Below are 20013 nucleotides of genomic sequence, written 5' to 3'. Positions count from 1 at the left end.
GTGACCTTTTCGAGTGTAGTTGCCTATCACCGAGCATCTGGAATACTTCTATGCACAATATTAATGTTTCTTTTTGTGGCTCATACAAGCTTTTTATTGAAATATTTCCAGCTTTCATGTTTGATGTTTTTAGAAAGAACACAGCTCCATGCTACTGATAGATAAAATCACTTGAGTTCTATTTTCTTCCATATCAAGGATTTTGAACTATTGCAGTGTTACTGCTTTTTACTGTACACCATAGTTATAGAGCTGCAAAAGCACTTGAGAAGAAAATAAGACCATAGGTTGGTAGTTTTTTATTTAGCAAGGAGATTCCTCTGCTTCCTCTGTGCTGTTATTCTGTCATGTGGATTACATACAGTTTTTCATTACTTATGGAACAAAAAGTACATGTCCTCCTCACAAGTGGAATTAGAGTTCTTTGATTTAAGCAATAATTTTGTGTTAATTTTTTTTCCTTAATAGAGTGTTCCTAAATCCCTCCAAATAACTTTATGTGTGACAGAGGTTGTGACTGACAGCATGGTTACAGAGACCCTTCCTTTCTTCATGCTTGGAACATGCTAGCTGGAGCACAGAGCTCTGCTGCCAGTGCTGGATGGGTTCCAGGCTGGTGCAAGCTCAGCTCTGGCCAGCCCACAACACACACAAAGGGACTTGGCTTTGTCTGAACAGATGCCCCTGAATCGATATTAGAGGGGACCACACTGATTACTTTTAATAGCTACAACAGGGCATTAAAAAAACACCGCAGGGGGGTCAGGCAAACCAGCTTGCAATTTCAGCTGGAGCTTGAGTTGAAAAAAAAAAAAAAGTTTTCTTTTTTTTATTTCTGCGGGGAATACAGAAAATTTTTATGCCAAAAAAGTGGTTGCTTATCTCTGCCTGATAGTGGATGAGTGTGCTCACAGTAAAAGATGCTTCCTAAATTAAAACCAGACAGGTTGCTACGATACTAGTGGTGAAGACTGCAGGACCACTCAGGATCACAGATAGCTTAGACCCAAGTCACAAGATGTATCTTACTTCAGAAATGCAGTATATGGAAGGGCTCCACTGTTTATTTTAACTGACTTATTAGAAAAAAGAACTCTGGTGCTACAAATAAAACCTTTGTGGAAGTAAGTTGGGAAGGGAGCAAGATATATAGTATTTGCTGTGCTCCAATTTCATATAGTCAATATATTTTTGAGCTTGTGAGCCTGTCTGCAGGCTTTTGGCAAACAGGCTTGCAGCAAAGCCTTAGTTACATATTTCACAAAAGGAGTTTTCAGTTTTAAATACAGTGTGCTTGCCAGAGGTAATAGATGAACATGTAAGTGGAAGGCTCTAAAGCAGTAAAATGCATCTTTGATGATGGGGATGCAGCAGAAAGTAGGAAGACATAATAACATAGATGAATGCAGATAGAAGAAGGAAAGAAAATTTCTTTGACCAAATTAATGGTTTTAAAGCAGTGTTTGCATGGTTGCCTGACCTGCACATCTTGTTTCAGAATAAATCTGTCTTGAACTTTTTGTCTTTTTGACCTATCAAAATATAAATAACCTTACAAATGGAACAAGCATTCGTGATATTCATATATCGCTGCATACAATATATTTACCTCTTGGGTGAACGTGGGGTACTTTAAAGATCGCAAAGGACAGCCTAGCAGCAATCCTCTTCAGGCTGGTAGTAAGCAAAAGCTCTGTTTAATGTCTTAAGTCTGTCAAATCAAAAGTGAGATGCCTTGCTGTGGGACATTTGCACTGCTGGTAGTGTTCATCCTTTTGCTATGAATTCAGAAACATGATTACCTTGCCCAGCACTGTTTCTCGGTCAGTTTATTAATTTTCTGGTTTGGTAGAATTTTTTTTTCCCAAACTTTTTTTTTTAATTCTCATCACATTTGACCTGCAAGCAGGATTGATTGAAAGTAGCCTAACCACTACTCTCTAATTTCTACCTTCAGAGGATTTCTGTTCATTTCATTTTCAAAATTACTTACCTGATTTCTTCTTGACCATCTGTGTGGTGTCAAACTGTCAGAAAAACCCAAAGTATAAACATGACATATACCTCCAGAAGAATGGAGAGAGAATACATGTTGATCTTCCTTGTTAAGACTCGTCAGCACCTCTCATTTCCACCTCTTTAAGGAATAGTTATTGCAAAGGGGCTGTCTACTTAATTTATATCTGTAGGATTCCATGTGACCACAAGGACCTGCCCTTGTGGATTTTTTTTGCTTCCAAGGTCTATGGAGGTGTGAAGATGAAACAGAGAGGCAGCTGTTTAAGTGAGTTGTAGGATGTGAGAGCAGACAGTAAACCAGCAAAGGTTATAAATAGGAATTTGTCTTATTCGAGTGGCATTTTGGCATACTTTTTTGATTGGTTTCCTAGCTTTGTCTTTTTCAATTAAATAGTGGTTTCAGTCTTTCAGTTATGAGTATAAAGCTACGAAGGTAGGCATGGCATTGAACAACAGGTTAAAACATGATGTAGTATAAAACACTGAAGCAGTAATTGAAAAATACAAAAGCTAAGTAGAAGAAAATAAGTAGTCAAATTACCACATACCAGAGGCCAAAGCCAGTCCCTGGGGAACAACTTGTGCATGACAGCTACAAGGCTGATTTGGTGACTCTCAGACAGTTACTTATGTATTCAGGTCACACGTTGTTCTCTTCTTCAGTTACAGCCTCAACCAGATATGGGATCCTCTCTCATCACATCTTGACAAAAGTCAGGCTAGAGGCTTTTCAGAAGGTGTGGTTAGTGCACTCTCCATATTGATATTGCCAGTTTGAGGATAAGGTTAATCGCCAAAAGTGAAAGCTGAAAATACCTACACGTTCAGAATTATGCCCGACAGCTTAGGAAAGTCTCTCTCAAGCCACTGACCTTTGTTTGCCAGAAATTAATGTATTTGGAGGGGCAAGAGGAGACACAGAACAATATTTCTGCAGTTGATGTCCAACTTATCCTCACCTCGTGGGAAATACAGATGGTGAAAGTCCCAGTAGTTTCTAGCCCCATCTAGACGATGGGCTGCACGCAGCTACTCTTAAGATAGTTGGCTTGGGATTAGTAGAGAAATGATACCAGGTCATGCAGAAGGGCAGGAAAGGTGTCTGTAAAGATGTGTTTCACTGCGAATCAAGTTTTACATTTACATAGAAGTTTTAACTCTTAAGACTTCTATGCAAAATTATTTCAAAATAATTTGAATTATATTAGTATATAATTCACATGTGAGTATTAATCTTTCTGTTACTTCTTAATGCTGTTCAGGAGAACTTGGAGGCCTTCCATTTTACTAAGTGTATTTTGTTTTAAACTCCAAAACCCATATGGAAATGCTGTCTGTTACTTAATTTCAATATTCTTTTCTAACACGGAAGTTTGGGAATTATGCTGTAGACTATTTGTTTAAAGCTGTAGTTAGGACTCCAGGAGTCAATCTTTAAAGTAAATAGAAGTACTTTCAAAGCACCTGTGGTACCCTCTTTTGCATCAATGAAAATATGCAGCTTCTTTGCAAGAGACTAGTTTTCACCAGCTCAAGATAATCAGAAAAATGATATTTTTCCATCTTCCCATGAGCTTCCTCGAACCAACAGCTATAAATTCACCATAGATATTATATTTCTTCTTAAGAGATAACAGAGGGATGATGACTAATGCTGAAGTGAATTGTTAAGAGACTTATTTACTTAATTGAGTCTGCTTGTTTGGTATATGTCTCAATTAATTCATTTTTATTGTGACCATATTGAAGCAACCTATACTCCTGTGACCTTCTCTTCTAATTATTATCATATTCTTATTTTGAAGTAGTGTTTTGATTATGTACTCAAAAAGCTCTGCTAAAATATCTGTAGGATTAGTACAGAGTCAGATTTTCTCATTGTTCTGAACTCAAGGATAGTAACAAAAAGAATCATTCTTTATTGAAGTTCTTGGAAGTTACGGGTCACTTAAAGCTTTCAGGGGCTGGAGGGAAGAGGGCTTCTTTTTTGAACGGGCAGACTCTAACCATACATTCTTTTAAGGAATTTGTGTTGTTGGGTGGTAGCACTCAGAGGTGCCTCATAATTCCTCTGGCGTGCTGAATATTGTACATATTACAGGGTCACAGTAGAATGCAACAGCAGCTGAAAAGGAGCTGCCTAGTATGACCATCACTAAACTTGCTGGGATTGCTGTGTGGAATCTCTGCCCCGAATAGGACATTGTTTTATTATTGCTACAATATATTATTGCTATTATAACTACAATGAAGCTGCTGGACACCTATCTGTGAAGAAGAGACTTTCAGACAAAGGAGTCAGATTTGCAGTGGCAGGTGACTGTGTCAGTGAGGGGCTGCCCGTACAAGGCAGGAATTTATTCCTCAGTCCTTCATCAGCTGAAGATTTTGCTGGTTTGTGCCAACCTCCGCAATAGTAACGTACACTCAATAAGATGGTTTTGTACTCCTGTCCATAGCTGGTCTCCTCCTGTGTACCTGAAAATCCCAGCCAAACGATTTTGCTCCGTCACGGCACACACTGGTAGAGCTAGTTCTGGGCAGCAATCCCGCAGGCATTGTGGGTTTAGAGAAAGGTCTTTTACCTGCAGTAAGGCTTAAACCAAGCCCCCTTGTCACTAGCTGTTGTATTTGGAAAGCTGCTGAGCACCCTTGCAGTTTTGTGCACCTCTTTTGGTCTCTTCTCCTCAGGAAATGGGACCCTTGCAGAGAATATTTCTTTATGCAAGGCATGCGGATACTGTTTCTCTTCTTGAGCTAAGGAGTATCATCACTGCTCTCCCCATGGCTCTCTGCTCCCTTCAATCCAGATCAAAACTGGCCGTGCTTTTCACTTCTTGAAGCACCATGCATCATTTTTTCTCTTCCTCATTCCCAGTCCTTTTCTCTCTACTATCTTAGAGAGTGCGTTCATGTCTAGGCTTTATGCTGCGGTGTTTTTTTTTTTTGTAAGGCATACTCTGTTCCTGAAACAATTAAAAATATTTCTTTAAAGATAACGGCCAGCTCTGGGTCTCAGTTTTTCACTGGATGGCCCTCTAAGCTGCTGGGGATTTTGCTGCCTGAGGACAGCAGGGCAGAGCTCACCCCGGATGCCACCCACTCGCTGGTGTGCTGTGTACTTTCAGTTTAACTTTTGTCTGAACAATCTTCTGTTCTCCTTCAGTGTCAGACTGCTCATGTAGCAAAACTTCTTGGGTCAGTAGAAATGAAAAGGTTTGGAAATCTTCCTTTAGCCATAAATTATAATCCAATGTAAAATAGACCACCTTCTCAGACCAGGCCTCCTTCGTGCACCAGGCAAAAGTGGGTAATTTGAAAAAGCCAAAGGAGTGGTCTCTCCACAAAAACAGAATCAGAGGTTAATGCTTTGCCCTGCTCACTCTTAACTTTCTCTTTTATGTAACCTGGTTTAACTCTTTGACTATGCCTGAGTCTAGAAAACTTTGAATAAGTGTTACACGTTAGCGTATGTATGAAAGATGCCATATAAAATAGTCATTTCTTTTCCATCACTGCAAGTTTCCTTTCTACATGAACTCGTGCCAGATCACACAGCGTGCAGCCGAGGTGTTGCATTTTATATGACACCTACAGGACCCCACTGAATGAAATCTGCAAGTCTTCAGAGCTCTTAAAATATGACTGTTTATGTGGTTTTTTTGGCATAGAAACGGAAAAGCTGGGGCTGGAGGTGGGAAATGGATTGCCCTCTTGGAAATTTAATGACCAGCTCTTTCCCTGTGACGTGTGTGGAAAAGTCTTTGGTCGACAGCAGACTCTGTCCCGGCATCTCTCGCTGCACACAGGTAAGCTGATACTTTGCGGTTGGTTATTAAAGCACTGAGGAAATCTGTGTTCTCATCATGGTTTGTTTAAGTTGGGGGGGAAGAACGTGAACACGTGTGAGCAATCCTCGGCTCCTTGCACTTAGAACAGAACCGAGTGCAGAAGCAGGACAGAATGTCAGAGTGGTGTTCAGGGATTTGAACTAACATTTCCTTTCTCTGCAGCCTAGTTGTAATTTATCTTTACAAAATGTGTCAATTTAAGTGTGTCCAGGTTCCAGCAGACCAACTTATAGATGTCAGCTGGCTATCCAAGCCTATTAATGGAGTTTTGAAGAGAAGGCAGAGTGTTTCTTACATTCACTTGATGAGCTTTTAAAATATGACTGAACAACAAAAGATTTGACCTGGTGTTTCAGTTCTGGTGAAACTGAAAGGATTTAGTATCTATCATTCATCTTCTGAGAGGAACAGGGGCTGTTTTACCTCATACCAACTTTCTTAAAGGGAATCAACTACAAATCAGCTGAGACTAACAGAGTTACTATACGGAAGATGCAATCTTGCCAGCCTGCTGAGGTGCACTGCACAAAGTAAGGCTTGAAAGCAAGAATTTCTGATGCAGTGCTGGTAAATATTTTTGCTATGATGCCAGCTTATGTTGTACCACTTAGTAGAGTCACACTGAAAAGTTTCAAATGCCCTGTTCCATGGGTTTTTTTCTTAGTCCCAAGCTGCTCCGTTGAATGCCTTTCCCCTAACACTTGTAGTATTATATTTCAAATTCAGAGCAGCAGCCCCTTTGAGTGAAAGTTGTTAAAGCTGATGTAATGTTTGTTTATTTTAATCAACTCCTTGCAAAATAAAGCCTGGCATGTACAAAGAAATGTGCTGCCAGGATTTAGAAATGTTTAATTTAAAAGAAAATAGTTTTTATTTTAAATTGTTTAAGTTGTGAAGCATCAGAAGCTCATGATTAATTTGGTTTATTTCTTCAATTGTTCTTTGAGTGAGTTTTTTTCCCTTGACTTGTGTTCAGAACTGGCCTCATAATAGAGTGTTCCCTTTCCTCGCCACCCTCAGATTTTAATGCAAAATCATCAACCATCAACTTTCTGCAAGTGATTGCAGGGGCAAACCTCAAGAGTAACTGGACCCCAAAATCAAAGAAAAGATGCTATGTAAAGGAAGTAGTACTGACCCGTTTCTATACTAGCTTTACTGCAGGTCTCAGAGCAGCAGTTGCCTCAGTTTTCCAGTTTATAAAGTTTTATGTTATCTGATTACAAATGGTACAGCAAGTTAAAAAACTAACCCTAAATTATCTACAAATTAGGTCTTTTACTGTGAACTCCTATAAGTTTCCGAAATGTTGAGCCTCCAAAGTACTTCGCTCTGAAAGCTGCTTGGAGAAACCCAAAGGAATGCATACTTGGTTATTGGTAGCTTTAAAAATAGCTTGCTTCAAAGTGAAGTATACGTTTAAGGTTTTCTGTTTCTTTTTTTTAGAAGAGAGAAAATACAAATGCCACTTGTGCCCCTATGCTGCTAAGTGCCGTGCTAATCTGAACCAGCACCTGACCGTCCATTCCGTGAAGCTGGTGAGTACAGACACTGAGGACATTGTCAGCGCTGTCACTTCTGAAGGCAGCGATGGAAAGAAGCACCCTTATTACTACAGGTGAGGACCCAGACAAGGGCCGTGCACAAGACGCTGGGGTCTTACCTGCCCGCTAAGGATGCGTTACAGGGCCGCCCCTTTGGTGTTGCAAGGGTGGAAGTGCAATGAAAGTATTGATCTCACCCTTATCTGACTTAGGCTAATGGGTGGACTCGATGATCCCGTGGGTCTTTTCCAACCTGGTGATTCTCTGATTCTAAACAGCAAAACCCAGCTGGCTGCCTCACGCTCTTTGTCTTGGGCAGCCACGGGGAGAGGCTCTGGGGTTTGGTGGGGGGGTGGTTTCTTTAAATGGCTTTGTGAGGCAGATGGGCTCTTAGAAGCCTCTAACTTTTTACGCAGCGTTCATTTAAGTTTTGTGTTTGGAAACTTCCTGTCATGTACCCAGATTCATGGCAAATCTAAAGCACTTGTTTCCAGTGCCTCTGACAGCTCCATTGTTTTCAGCCAAATCTATGAAATCGAATAGTGAAGTATAATAAGAATTTTTATATCGATATACACATTTCCTCCATTTGCTAGAGTTATATACATTCAGTTACCAACATGATGGAAGAAAGAGAGCCTTTAGGAGAATTTGCCTGAAAAAGTAAAAGGAATCACCCAGATAAAATGGATATTTGGACATTCTCCTTGTTATACGCACTGTTGTGTGCTCTGCAAACTGTGATACGCCCTGTAGTGGCCAAGCAGATTACCAGATCTCTCTTATTCAAAGCGCCAAGAGCAGATTTAATTACAAAATCATAGAACTAAGAAATAAATGAGACCTGCTGGATTAGATTATCTAGTCCATCCCCTTGGGAAAGCAAAATAGTGCCCCAGAGTATATGTCTTTTTAAATGTTTTTGGCTTGATTTAATGGCCTAATCAAAGCAAGAGGAGGACTCTGCAAAGAAAGTTAAATTAAAGGGTCCTTTCCACTGCCTCTCAATATCACTCTGTGCACTGGCTGTGAAATCTGTATCCCTGCTAATTTTTTGCGTAGCTGATGACTGCTCTTTTCCAGTCAAGCACAAGAAATGTTTGAACCCATTTTTACTTGCTTACACTGAAACTGCCAAGCAGTTTCACACAAGATCCCAGTTTGGCATGGGAACCATTCCAGAGCTTGAAAATAACTCCTGGAGTGTGCAGCAAGCTCTCTGTTTGCCAGTGTATCAACCGTACTAAACATCTTGGCAAAGCTGCAGTGCCTCTATATTGCCCAAAGGAATCAGCTAGGTGATGCGTAGCATCTGGAATCTGTAGTTTTTAATTAACTTTGATTATTTAGCATCATTATAGCATGTACAGGATTGTTGCATTGTGCCTGCCCTTAATCACATTGGCATGGCCATCGGTTCAAAGGCAGCCCAGCAGACAAAAGAATTTTGCAGTGAACATTCAACAGTGAGGAAGAGAAGAAATCTGTGCAGTGATTTTTTTTCTTGCAAATTCAGGGAAAGGCAATATGCTTATGTTTGTGGTTTGTTTTATAATGTTTCTTACTCTTGAATTCCCTTCTGCCTGCAGCTGTCATGTCTGTGGGTTCGAGACAGAGATGAATGTCCAGTTTGTCAGTCATATGTCCCTCCATGTGGATAAAGAGCAGTGGATGTTCTCCATTTGCTGCACAGCATGCGACTTTGTCACTATGGAAGAGGCAGATATGAAGGCTCATGTCAACAGCAAGCACACAGGTGATGATCCCTCTCTCCCAGCTGCCGTGATCTCTCTCTTCTTTGCTTTTTAGGTGCAACCTTCACACTTCCCATTCGCACTCTACTTTCACTGAATCACTTGCTAATTAAGGCCTGATCTCTCAAAGTTGAAGTGAATTGGACTCCAGCCAGGCAAATAATCTGGTAGTGCAGATCAATTTTCAAGCTTAGCAAAATAAATGAAGGACTACTTAGCCCTCCTTCTTCCTATTCCCCTTATCCCCCAGATCCTCTCCCCTGTTGAGGTCAGCATACTTCCTTTGTTTTTCTGACTGGTTTACTATTTCATCAAAATCCTGGTTTGACTTCAGTGATGATAAGGTGACGTTGAGCGCTAACTGTGCATACCTGGCTGTAGGTTTGAAACACACAATATGCTGAGCTTCGCTCTCCCATGTGTTTGCCTCCACAGGCTCTCAGTTTTGAATTTCACACTGATATTTAGTTGACACTGTGATTCAGCGATACCATAAATGTTCTGTTCTTTAATATAAAGTTACAAGTCATGTGTTCTCTCCCTGGTCTTGTTCACTTAAAAGCTAAAGATAAGAGCAGCAGCAGTTTTCAGACAAGCTCCATATGCTTAGTTCAACTAATGAAGCCTGGAATAATTTAAGGAGAAGAAAATTACAATCCTTTAAATTAATTTCTCTTACAACACCAGGCAGAAGCAGTTTGTTGCCACAAACTACTAACAGTTGTATTGCCAATACTGAACCTGAATTGCATCCAGCACAATTTTTTTGCTATATTGCTTTTCCTACTAGGAAAAAAATTGGGGGAAAAAAGGAGGTGTGGGGAAGGGAGAGAAAAATGCAGTTGTCTGCTCACATATACATAAGTTAAATGCCAAAACAGAAATACAAACCACTGGAAAGGCCTCGAGGGATTTTATGCTAGCATAGCTCTCAGCAGTACTCCCTGCGACCTGAGGTGGTTGCATCTCGCGCCACACCATACATAGGAAGGCAAGGCACATTGGTAATGCCACCCCCAGCCATGTGAAAAGCTTGCTTCAGAGCTCAGAACTGAGCTTTACTGTATCTTCCTCTTGTGGCTAAAAGACTGGAGCTGCTGCTTGTCTTTTAAAGAAAGACAAAACCTCCCTTGTTCTTCCTTCACCCTGTCAAACTGAGCCGTTCGGCTGCCGATCCAGCCACATGCTTACACATATGGCAAATACTGAGAATAAAAAAATAGAATGGATTTTCTGGGTCACTTGACTCCGGGCCCTTATCCTGTGATGTTACCAAGTCATAAAAAGGCTGTTTGGAAGGGTGTTGGCATGTGTCTCAAACAAGTGTAATTGTTTTAAACCAACTACTTCTACAGACTGGCAGCTGAAGATTTTCCTGCGCTAAAGGGAAGGGACCTTTTTAAAATTTCCAGCTTGTTTCTTACTGATAATCAGAACACACATACGTTGTTCTTGTGCCAGAGCTGTCCTTTATCTGAAACAGCAGGTCACCTCTTGCTCCCAGCACCTTTCTTCCCTCCTTCCACAGTATTTATTCCCTTATTATCTTTATGGAGAACAACCCTCTCCCCTCTAAATGTACATTGAACCTTTTCTTATATGAAACAGTTTTCTCGCTGTACCAATCCCTCACTGCACATGTTCTTGTTAGAACACCTGCTCTCAACATATGCAATCACAGCTGTACATGGTGAAATGAAATAGGTAGTGGTGACAGTGTAAAACAGCAGCAGCTACTGGGATTAGCTCACACAATAACATTCTGTGATCATATTCACCTTCCTTGAAGGCTCCCCGAGACTGATCGCTCATATTCCTCCTGTGTTCTGCTCAAATTCTCCTTTTGTTTTCCTTGACTGTTTCCAACTTAAGCACTCCTCATTTGTAGCAAAAATTCTTGTTACTGGCCCTTCAGGTCATAACCTTGTACTCTCTACTATTAAATTTCATTCCATTTCTATTACTCCGGTCCCCAAGGTCAGAGAATATTTCTGTACGATATCCCAGTCATCCTCCCTATTGACAGCTTGGGTCATCAGATTTCATTAGTGCATTCCTACATTTTTATGTTGGACTTAAAGGTGCCGCTCATCAGTTTGAAGCCAGGCACATAGGTACTTGGTGTTTGCAGAGGCCTTGAATTAGGGGCATGCACTTACCACATAAAGAAAATTAAGTTTTAGTAAAGTCTCTTTTTATCACAGCTCTGATTAAACTGAGGCATAGGTGGGAGATAGTTTGCCCATCCTTGCCTCATTGGCTCATGGCAGTTCTCATATGAAAACTCTCACTCCAATTCATTTCTCTGTGTGACAGGGTCGGGGATTTGAACTTCATACATTTATTGCACACATAAGGGAACTGATGGATTTCAGCTCTGAATCCTGTTAAATAATGCTTTTTTAATTAATTATCTTCAATAAGAGGTCCTAATAAAACCAGGTAAATCTTGGATGCTCCTTAGTACATACATGCGTGAAATTATTCTCCTTTGCCTTTCCTCCGAAATTTACCTACTGGAAAGCTGGGGGAAATTTAGTTTGGATCAGTAGGCACTTTTGGTTTTCGCACCCCAAGCCGATTGAAGCTCTTTTTCCTTTCTAAAGGACAAGTTCATCACTTTTGGAACTCTGAGCTAATCAAAATGTTTTCTTGGGATTTTTTTTCAGCCTGGTAATGAGGTAGCAATACGTGCCTCCATCCCACTGCCATTACAGACAGACTCAATTCTAGGATAAACTGAAATGTACTGTTATAAGTGTTCATAAAAAAAGGAAGAAGGTGCAACTGTGATCTCTTAACAGATCGATTAATTTCAGACTTGTTTATAAGCATGTTTGAATTAACTTTAAATATAAATATTTATCCTGAAATTTAAAACAGGATCATTGAGATTCCATCTAATCTACTTATACTAGTTATTGCTCTTTATTCCTGTTTTTCAGCTGAGGAGAGGAAGACACCCAGTGAATCTAACAGTCCATCTTCATCTTCACTGTCGGCACTGAGCGACTCTGCCAACAGCAAGGAAGATGCAGATATAACTCCAAAAAACAAGGGTTCAAACAACCTGCTAGTCATTTCTGTAGTGCCTGGTAGTCAGACCTCAGTGAACACTGAGGAAAAGTCAGAGAAAGGTAAAACACCGATAAACTGCTACAAACTACCGCCTTCTCTGCCGCCAATCTGACCACAATGTAAGGAATATATTTTCCCGGTTTATTTTTCAGGCTTTGAATGTGTTTTCTGTAACTTTGTCTGCAAAACAAAAAATATGTTTGAGCGGCACCTGCAAATCCACCTCATCACACGGATGTTCGAGTGTGATGTGTGCCACAAGTTCATGAAGACACCTGAACAGTTACTGGAGCACAAGAAGTGCCACACTGTCCCCACCGGTGGGCTCAAGTAAGGAAAGCAAGTACCCAAATTTTTACTGCGTTAAGCACATCTAATACTGTGGGGATAGGACAAAAGGAGAACGGGCTAAGTAAATGTCTGATAATCCAGCTTTGGGGCTTCCGTTTATTTAGAGGACCCAAGCCCAGTCCTTTAGTGTAGGCTTGCATCATTCTAGCAGGTGGGTAACCTTGCAGTGGATGTAATATCCACAGGTCTTAGAGCTGTAATGAACTCTGGTCTTCTCCCTTCTCAAGTCAAGTAAGAGACAGTGTGTGATGGGTCCTACAGAGAATGAGGCAGCACTGCAGAGAGGTGTTGGCAAACTAGGAGAGGATTTTTTCAAGGCATCAGAGCAAAGGAGAGCACGCAGCGCAGGCTCTATTCTGCACCTAATAACTAAACCCTGTAGTCTCTGCAATAAAGTTGTAACCTTAAAGGTTGTAACTTTTGTAGACTCTAAGGCAAAGTCAGTCCTCTCCAAGAATGAATAACTTTGATGCTTTCTGCTTTGGTCTGCATGCCCCAGAATGATCACTGTATAAATTAACATGTGACAAGTAATTCGCTCTCTTAAGAAAAAAGCCCTTTAGTTTTGGCTAAGGTGGTGCCCTTTAAAGTCTGTTCGTGCAGAGCAATGTTACTAGAGCATGAGCGTGCCCTTATGTCAAAGTTGGACCCCTGAGGGAAGGAGCGACTGCTGGGGCCATATGCTTGCTCTGAGTGGGCAGGCAATGTGATGTTATGCAAGATGCATGTCCCTGGTCTCTGTTCCAGCTGCTGCAGGAAAAGAGGCAGGAACCACTTTGAGCCCAGCTCGGGTTCAGCACAGGACTTGCTGCTACCATTGCTCTTGCTAAGCAAACTGATGTTTTTGGTGCACTGTAGCTGTCACGTGCTGAGCACACCACGTTTAAGGTTACCAGGAGTCACCCTTATCAGTTTTGCACTGCAGTTTTTTGAAAACTGGTTCTGTTTGCCAGGCAGCGTCTGGTCTCCAGCTCAGTAGTTCCATGAACTGGGATCTGTAGTCACTTGAGATGTGATGACTGAATCTGGGAAGAAGACCAGATTGAGAAGCAAGTAGTGCCAGAAGGATGGGATGTCTCTCTTGGATGTACAGACCAGTTGTCTAATGCACTTTGGGTTTAAGCTGCAAAGAATCTGTTCTATTTACCGAGGAAAAACCGTGACCTATGACTCAGACCTTCCTGACAGAATGGGCTTCCCAGTCTGCATAAGTTATTCCTGCCCAACTCAAGTAATAATTGGGCACCTTGAAAGCTGCATCTAAGAAAAAGCTCTGATTTATTTTTTTTTTTAAGGCATCCAGAAGAGCCTGAAGAGATCTAAGTAAATTGTATTTTTCTGTCTCCTGTTTGCTGTGGGGGAAGAGAAAAAATCATGATTCCTCCAGCTCCAGGTCAATATCTGACATTCTGATCCAGAGAGCACCCAGCCCAGGAGAGGTATGTGTGCATAGACAGCCGAGTCCTCTGTTGCAATAGAGCTAATCACGTTAGCAGCCTCAATGCCAGGCTCCCTCTCTGGATCAGAGTACTTGATGTGCATCTGGAGAAGTGTCCGGATGTTTTAGTATCTGTTTGTCTTCCTGTATTACCAACTGTGCTCAAAAGTCTCTCAATAAGCAGGTAGATTAATACTAAATATTTATGTGCAACCAGTTGTGGCAAGGGAAAGCACACAGACACACAGAGAGAGGATCTCTGCTTAGAAATTATCTGAAATGCTAGAACACAATTGGCAGACCCACTAAACGACCGTGATGCAGACCAGCGGCAGGTAAAAACCTCTGTAAGAGAGTAGCCAGGTGCCTTAGTTGTATCCTTTTACTTACACCTGCTCTTCTAGCTCACCGGTTGGATCTGGAAGGGAGCACGCCTTGTTTAATACAGCAGAGATCCCTGGCAGGTAGCTGTCCTCACCAGCTTCCTCACAGCTACATAAAGCAAAAGCGGGTGTGTTTGGGGTTTGCTGGTTCAGCTCACGCTTCCTTCCAAGCTTTCAAGATTCCCTCCTGCAGCCTTCTCAGCCCTTCCTGGTCCAGGAACCAGGGGTGAGGCCCTTTGCCACATCATCCCGGTCCGGACGCTTGCTGCTGTGAGTAAGCAGAGCCCGCATCCTGTTCCCACACAGGAACAATTCCTGCCGTGGCAGAGGCGGCTGTAGGCAAACAGTGCCAAACACACATCCCGCTTTGAGCGTGGCTACCTCATCTCCCAGAAATGGAAATCCCTACAAATCATTCTAGCAGACTGGCTGCCAGCTGCTTCTAGCAGGATACCCAGCAAGCTCATTGTTCAAGGTCACATAAGAGGAATTTCCTAAACTTTTGCTGTACACGTGGCATTACCAGTTTATTCCATCTTTACTTAAACAGCTGCTTTCATACTCATCTGTAAACACTCACTTTATACCACTTCTTTATGGAAAAAATGGCCCAAGTGACTTCGTGCAAACACTAGAAATGCCATTGCACTAAGTACGGGTGAATCAGTCACCCACTCTGCACTACCTGGCCTGCTTTGCAGAATCTTCCCGTCAAGGTAAGCCAGAAGATTAAAGGGATGCTCCTTCAGAGCGAATCAGTGTTTTCCGAGGAATGTGTGAGCTCTACTGCCATTAAATGGGCAAACCTCCTCTAAGTAGAGGCATGTCAAGGTAAACGAGTTATTCAAAAGACGCTTTACAGGGAGAATTAAGTGCCTTTTTTCCCCTCTTTCGTAGGTCAGAGGGGCTGAGTGACAGGGTTAAACCAGGAATGCGGGTCTTCAAGCTGAGTGATTTCTCTTTTTTCTGTCCCTGCCTCTCCTTGCTGTGTTGCCAGGTGCCCGTTCTGCATCTACTCCACTAACCGCCCCGCAGCGATGGAGTGCCACCTGAAGACTCACTACAAGATGGAGTACAAGTGTCGGATCTGCCAGACAGTGAAAGCCAATCAGCTGGAGCTGGAAATGCACATCCGAGAACACCGCCTTGGCAACCATTACAAGTGTGACCAGTGTGGCTACCTATCCAAGACCGCCAACAAGCTGATTGAACACGTGCGTGTCCACACCGGCGAGCGCCCTTTTCACTGTGACCAGTGCAGCTACAGCTGCAAACGCAAAGACAATCTCAACTTGCACAAGAAACTGAAGCACGCTCCACGCCAGACTTTCAGCTGCGATGAGTGCCTGTTCAAGACTACCCACCCTTTCGTCTTCAGCCGCCACGTGAAGAAGCACCAGAATGGGGACTACTCAGAAGAGGAGAAGAAGGGCCAGTATTCAACCTCCAAGGAAGCCAGTCCACTCCTACCAGTGAATAGCTCCAGAAACCTCCTGTCTCCCCTCTCGGTTATGTCTGCCTCCCAGGCTCTGCAAACAGTGGCTATGTCAGCTGCACAGGGCAGCGGGGCAGAGCCAAGCTTGGCAGTGAAAGCCTTGGCCATCAACGGCACTTCCCTGTGCTTTGATAAATACTGGAACTCAGAGTTTGCCCACCTTATTCCTTTAACAATGTTTTTCCCCAAAAACCACTACGATCTCACATTCCATCCACCCAGACCTCAGATTGCACCAGGAGGTGCCTCTTCACCTAAACACTCCTTCCTTGCCTACCTTGGACTAACAGAAAGGGCAGAAACTGTCTGAGGGCAGTTCCATTCTGTACCAAAAATCCCCCGACAAACCCCGCAGGTATACATTGCTGCAAAACGTAGACCGAAGAGGTAACGAACACTTGTACTATACCATTAGTAAGGTTTAGAAAATGGCTCTGTGTGTATACTTATTGCATTGACATGAAAGCTGCTTTATTAAATCTTCAAGAGGTGACCTACTGCATACTTCTACCTTCAGAGGCATGTTCCCAGTACTCTTATCTAAGAAACTATTTTGTCTTGTTAAGCTGAAAAAGAGTGTCCTTAATGGCAATCAGCACTTGTAAGATTACATATTGCATTTTATTTTGGGGCTTTGTATGCGTGGGGGTGTGTGAAAGAGAGTCTGCCTGTAGCGTGCCATGACATTGCCTTTGCACATCCCTTGTATTGGCTTGTTTAATTATTATTCTTTCCCCTTTTTCACACGCTTGTTCTCCCTCCCTCTCCCCCTGAACTGCCAAGTTGTGGAAGAACTCACCTGTAGTTCAGGGTGTATTATTTCCGTGCTGTTTATTTAGTCGTTTGATGCCTTGTACTCAGTTGTCAAGGTTTGAGGAGCTGGGGTAGAACTGAGGAGGAAAAAGTTGCTTTCAGCACTGCAGGACAAGAGTGTGACAATGAAAAGCGTGTGTGTGTGCTTGCACACGCGTGCAGTATGTGATGCGTGTGCAGTCTACGCACCTACACAGCAGGCCCAGCTCTTAACTGTTACACAGGAGTAACACACACCTGCGCCTGGGCCACAGCATACATCTTTTGTTTTAAAAGGGCATACAAATATTATATATATATAGATATATATACTGTATTATGCAGTGGTTACCTTTTAGTTTGCAGGAACAACTTGTATAACTAGAATTTTATGGTGGAAAAAAATCCAGCAAGGGGATTTAAAAAAGGGTATGGATAAATTCTGGGTATAAATACCCAGACTAAAAAAAAAAAGGCAGTTTTGCACAGTGCTTTAGTCTTGCACTAGTTTGTTTCTCACTCGCAAAAAAAAAAAAAAAAAGAAAAATAATATCTGTGGGCTGAAGGTAAGATGACTGTTTATTTGAAACGGTACCAGTAACAACTTTGAAATATAAAGCTATAAAAAGATGCTGTTTAAACCATGCAGTTCTCTTTTATACCCTCAGTATTTCAATTGTACTTGCAAATTCTACAGTCCTATCAATACTCTCCATGGTATTAGTAATACTTTATTCCTTTTCATTCATGGCGGATAGAGTGTACACTGCTAGGAAGCTAACTTTATACTTATTTAACGCTCCTACTTGTGGTCATTAAAGTGACATGTTATATGTAGCACATTATTGCAGGAAGAAGCAAATATGGATTGGTTGAATAACCTTTATTAATCTCAAAATGCCAAGAGTGATCTTAATTTAAGAGAAGCTAACCGACTGTTAATTGATTTGTGTTTCTTAGACAACTTAATATCCGGGAAGAAAGATCAGGATTAAAAATACTCTGCATTAAAACTGGAAGTATAAAATAGGAAACATTTCAAGAATTATCATGTGACTTACAGGAATGCTTTCTTACTGAATTATTGTTTTCCGTGGTGTCTCTTGGATACAGATCTCGCTGTCTTTTACCAGCTGTTAGAAATGTGTGACCTAGCTTTTCTCAAGAATCCCCTCTTTGTCCAAGCCACTGTAGAAGGTGCCCTGAGTCGCATCTAATGTTCTATTCACCCACCCTCATGGTGTCCTGAAGGAATAACTTCTGCAGGTTATTGTGGGATGGGGGGGGATCCAACAGGCCAGTTGGAGCCAACCCCTTGTTGGTGACAGCACTAAAGCAACGCCCCAGTTCAGGAAGGCATTTCTGGTCCACAAGGGCTCTTAGCCATATGCACAGCTAGAAGAGTAACTCAATCTTCATCAGCTCTTAAATGATGCTTAGGTAGAAATACTTTTTGTGGTGCAAAATTTGCATCATTTAACCTGTTTGCAAGATTCCTACATTTGTTTTGCACTGAGATGGCCAAACATTCTCCATTGTCATGACCAAACTCTTCCTGTTTGGGGAGGACATCCTAATCTGTGCACTCCTGTTAACATACTGGAAGCTATTTACAAGGGGGAAATATCCATAATAGGTTATCACTCGGAATTATTAATTAAAGGACAGAGAAGTCCCACCATTTTGTTTACATTCCAGCAGACAGTTTTGGTTCCAAGGAGCATGTGGCAGTTCTGTCTGTCTACACAGTAAAGAAAAGCCATCTGTTCCAAAGTATATATAAACCTTTGTAAGCAACCTACGTAACTCAGGGCCCTGTTTGCCGTGCTTTACTCCATCAGAACTCCTGGTAACACAGACAGACACTCCACCCCCTTCCACCCCAAGTACAGGCAGAATAGAAGATGCTCAGAACATAAAAAAAGCCCTGAGTATCTCAACAGCATGAAACATGCAATCTGCGTTCAGAAACACTACAAGTTGTTTAAAACACACTCACCATATCTATCTCTGACTGCACCATAGAAGAGCGAGCACTTCCAAATCCAAAGCTTATTTTTCAAACCAACAGGTGAAGTACAGCTGTCGAGGAGAAAGAAGTAGGAACAGGAGTAGGACACTCTATGTAAACCAAACAGCAGTTTAAATAGGGCTGGAACTTTCAAGAATGAGCTGCCAGCATGAGAACGCCACATGTTTGACAATGTTCCACTGTACTGGTATCTGACCTAGTGATGTTTAACGTACCTGGGAAATTTGTTTAGCACTTTGGAAAGGATAAATTAATTCTTTCTGGCAAGTTATAGAAGTTGTAAGGAAAAGTGTGTTAGGAGGTTTTTATTTTTTTAAGGAAAAAAAAAAATACAGTATTTATCAGAGCTCAAGCATATTAAAAAAATTGGTTTGCAGTTCAAGGCTAAAGAAAGGAATGTTCTCCAGAGGTTCCCCATACTGACTAATGACCAACAGTTCTGATAAATTCCCCCCACCATAAAGGTAATTTCATACTGGTTTTCACTATGCATTCTTTAACGAAAGCTAGCGTGGTTTTCCATTTGGTAATTCAGTTCAAGTTCTCAGCACATTTTTCTTTCTCCTGTCTTTTTTTTTTTTACTTGTATTACGTTCAAATATCATTCTGTCAAGGTTTGTGTACATTAATAAAAATTTGTATTGTATAAAGCTTTTTGCATTATGAGGCTGTACAGGGTCATTTTGACAGTAACTGGCATATTCCTTTGCATCTTATGTTGCATTGCCAATTTCTAGTGTATCCAGTTTGGAAGTACAATATACTCTAATTAAAAAGGTTGGCTATATTCTTGTTTCTTTTTGGTTTCCCTTCCTTTCTTTTTTTTTTTTTGCCTTAAATAGATTTAGGCTTGATTTGGGGTGAAAGGATTCTCCTGCAAGACAAGAAGATACGGTGAAATAAAAGGTAAGATGTTATGAATGGTTGAAATTGAAAAGGAAAGCTGTGGTTATTACTACTGATGAAGAAACACAGCAAATACCCCTAGGATTAATACAAGACTTCTCTCTGTGGGCTTTCTACTTGTACCAACCTGCCAGGTCAAGTCTGGATAACGCCTCTTCAGAGGTGCCTGCTCTGTCATAAGGATGATGAAGTCCCTTCCAACCCAAACTATTCTGTGATTCTCAAAGAGGCCTATGCAGCACATAGACACTGTGCATTAGATAGTAGTGGAAATCTGTTTTTTTAATTGTAAAAACACCAATGAACAAGAAAAGATACTGAATATCCTAGAACAAAGTTAAACACTAACCAAGGAAACAAAAAAAACCCT

The 20013-nt window shown here is 41.5% G+C and overlaps 1 protein-coding gene across 5 annotated transcripts in view; it reads left to right on the top strand.

Annotated features, from left to right (window-relative positions):
* Positions 1-19550, top strand: part of ZNF827 (zinc finger protein 827) — a 104073-nt gene extending 84523 nt beyond the window's left edge. Inside the window, exons 9-15 of one of the 5 annotated variants that reach the window (XR_011337321.1) lie at positions 5691-5828; positions 7317-7488; positions 9004-9170; positions 12114-12305; positions 12399-12576; positions 13893-14036; positions 15416-15551. Coding sequence is in view for 2 of the 5 variants with exons in the window: in XM_069855321.1 (XP_069711422.1) it covers positions 5691-5828; positions 7317-7488; positions 9004-9170; positions 12114-12305; positions 12399-12576; positions 15416-16223 (1655 nt within the window). In the remaining 3 variants the exon portion in view is untranslated. Of the gene's footprint in view, positions 1-5690; positions 5829-7316; positions 7489-9003; positions 9171-12113; positions 12306-12398; positions 12590-13550; positions 14037-15415 lie in introns of all 5 variants that reach the window. The other 4 variants (XR_011337320.1, XR_011337322.1, XM_069855321.1 and 1 more) reach the window with 4 other exon arrangements.
* Positions 19551-20013: the final 463 nt, after the last annotated feature.

The sequence above is a fragment of the Phaenicophaeus curvirostris genome, chromosome 4 (genome assembly GCF_032191515.1).
Source record: "Phaenicophaeus curvirostris isolate KB17595 chromosome 4, BPBGC_Pcur_1.0, whole genome shotgun sequence".
Lineage (NCBI taxonomy): Eukaryota > Metazoa > Chordata > Aves > Cuculiformes > Cuculidae > Phaenicophaeus > Phaenicophaeus curvirostris.
This window is presented reverse-complemented; position numbering and strand designations above follow the sequence as displayed.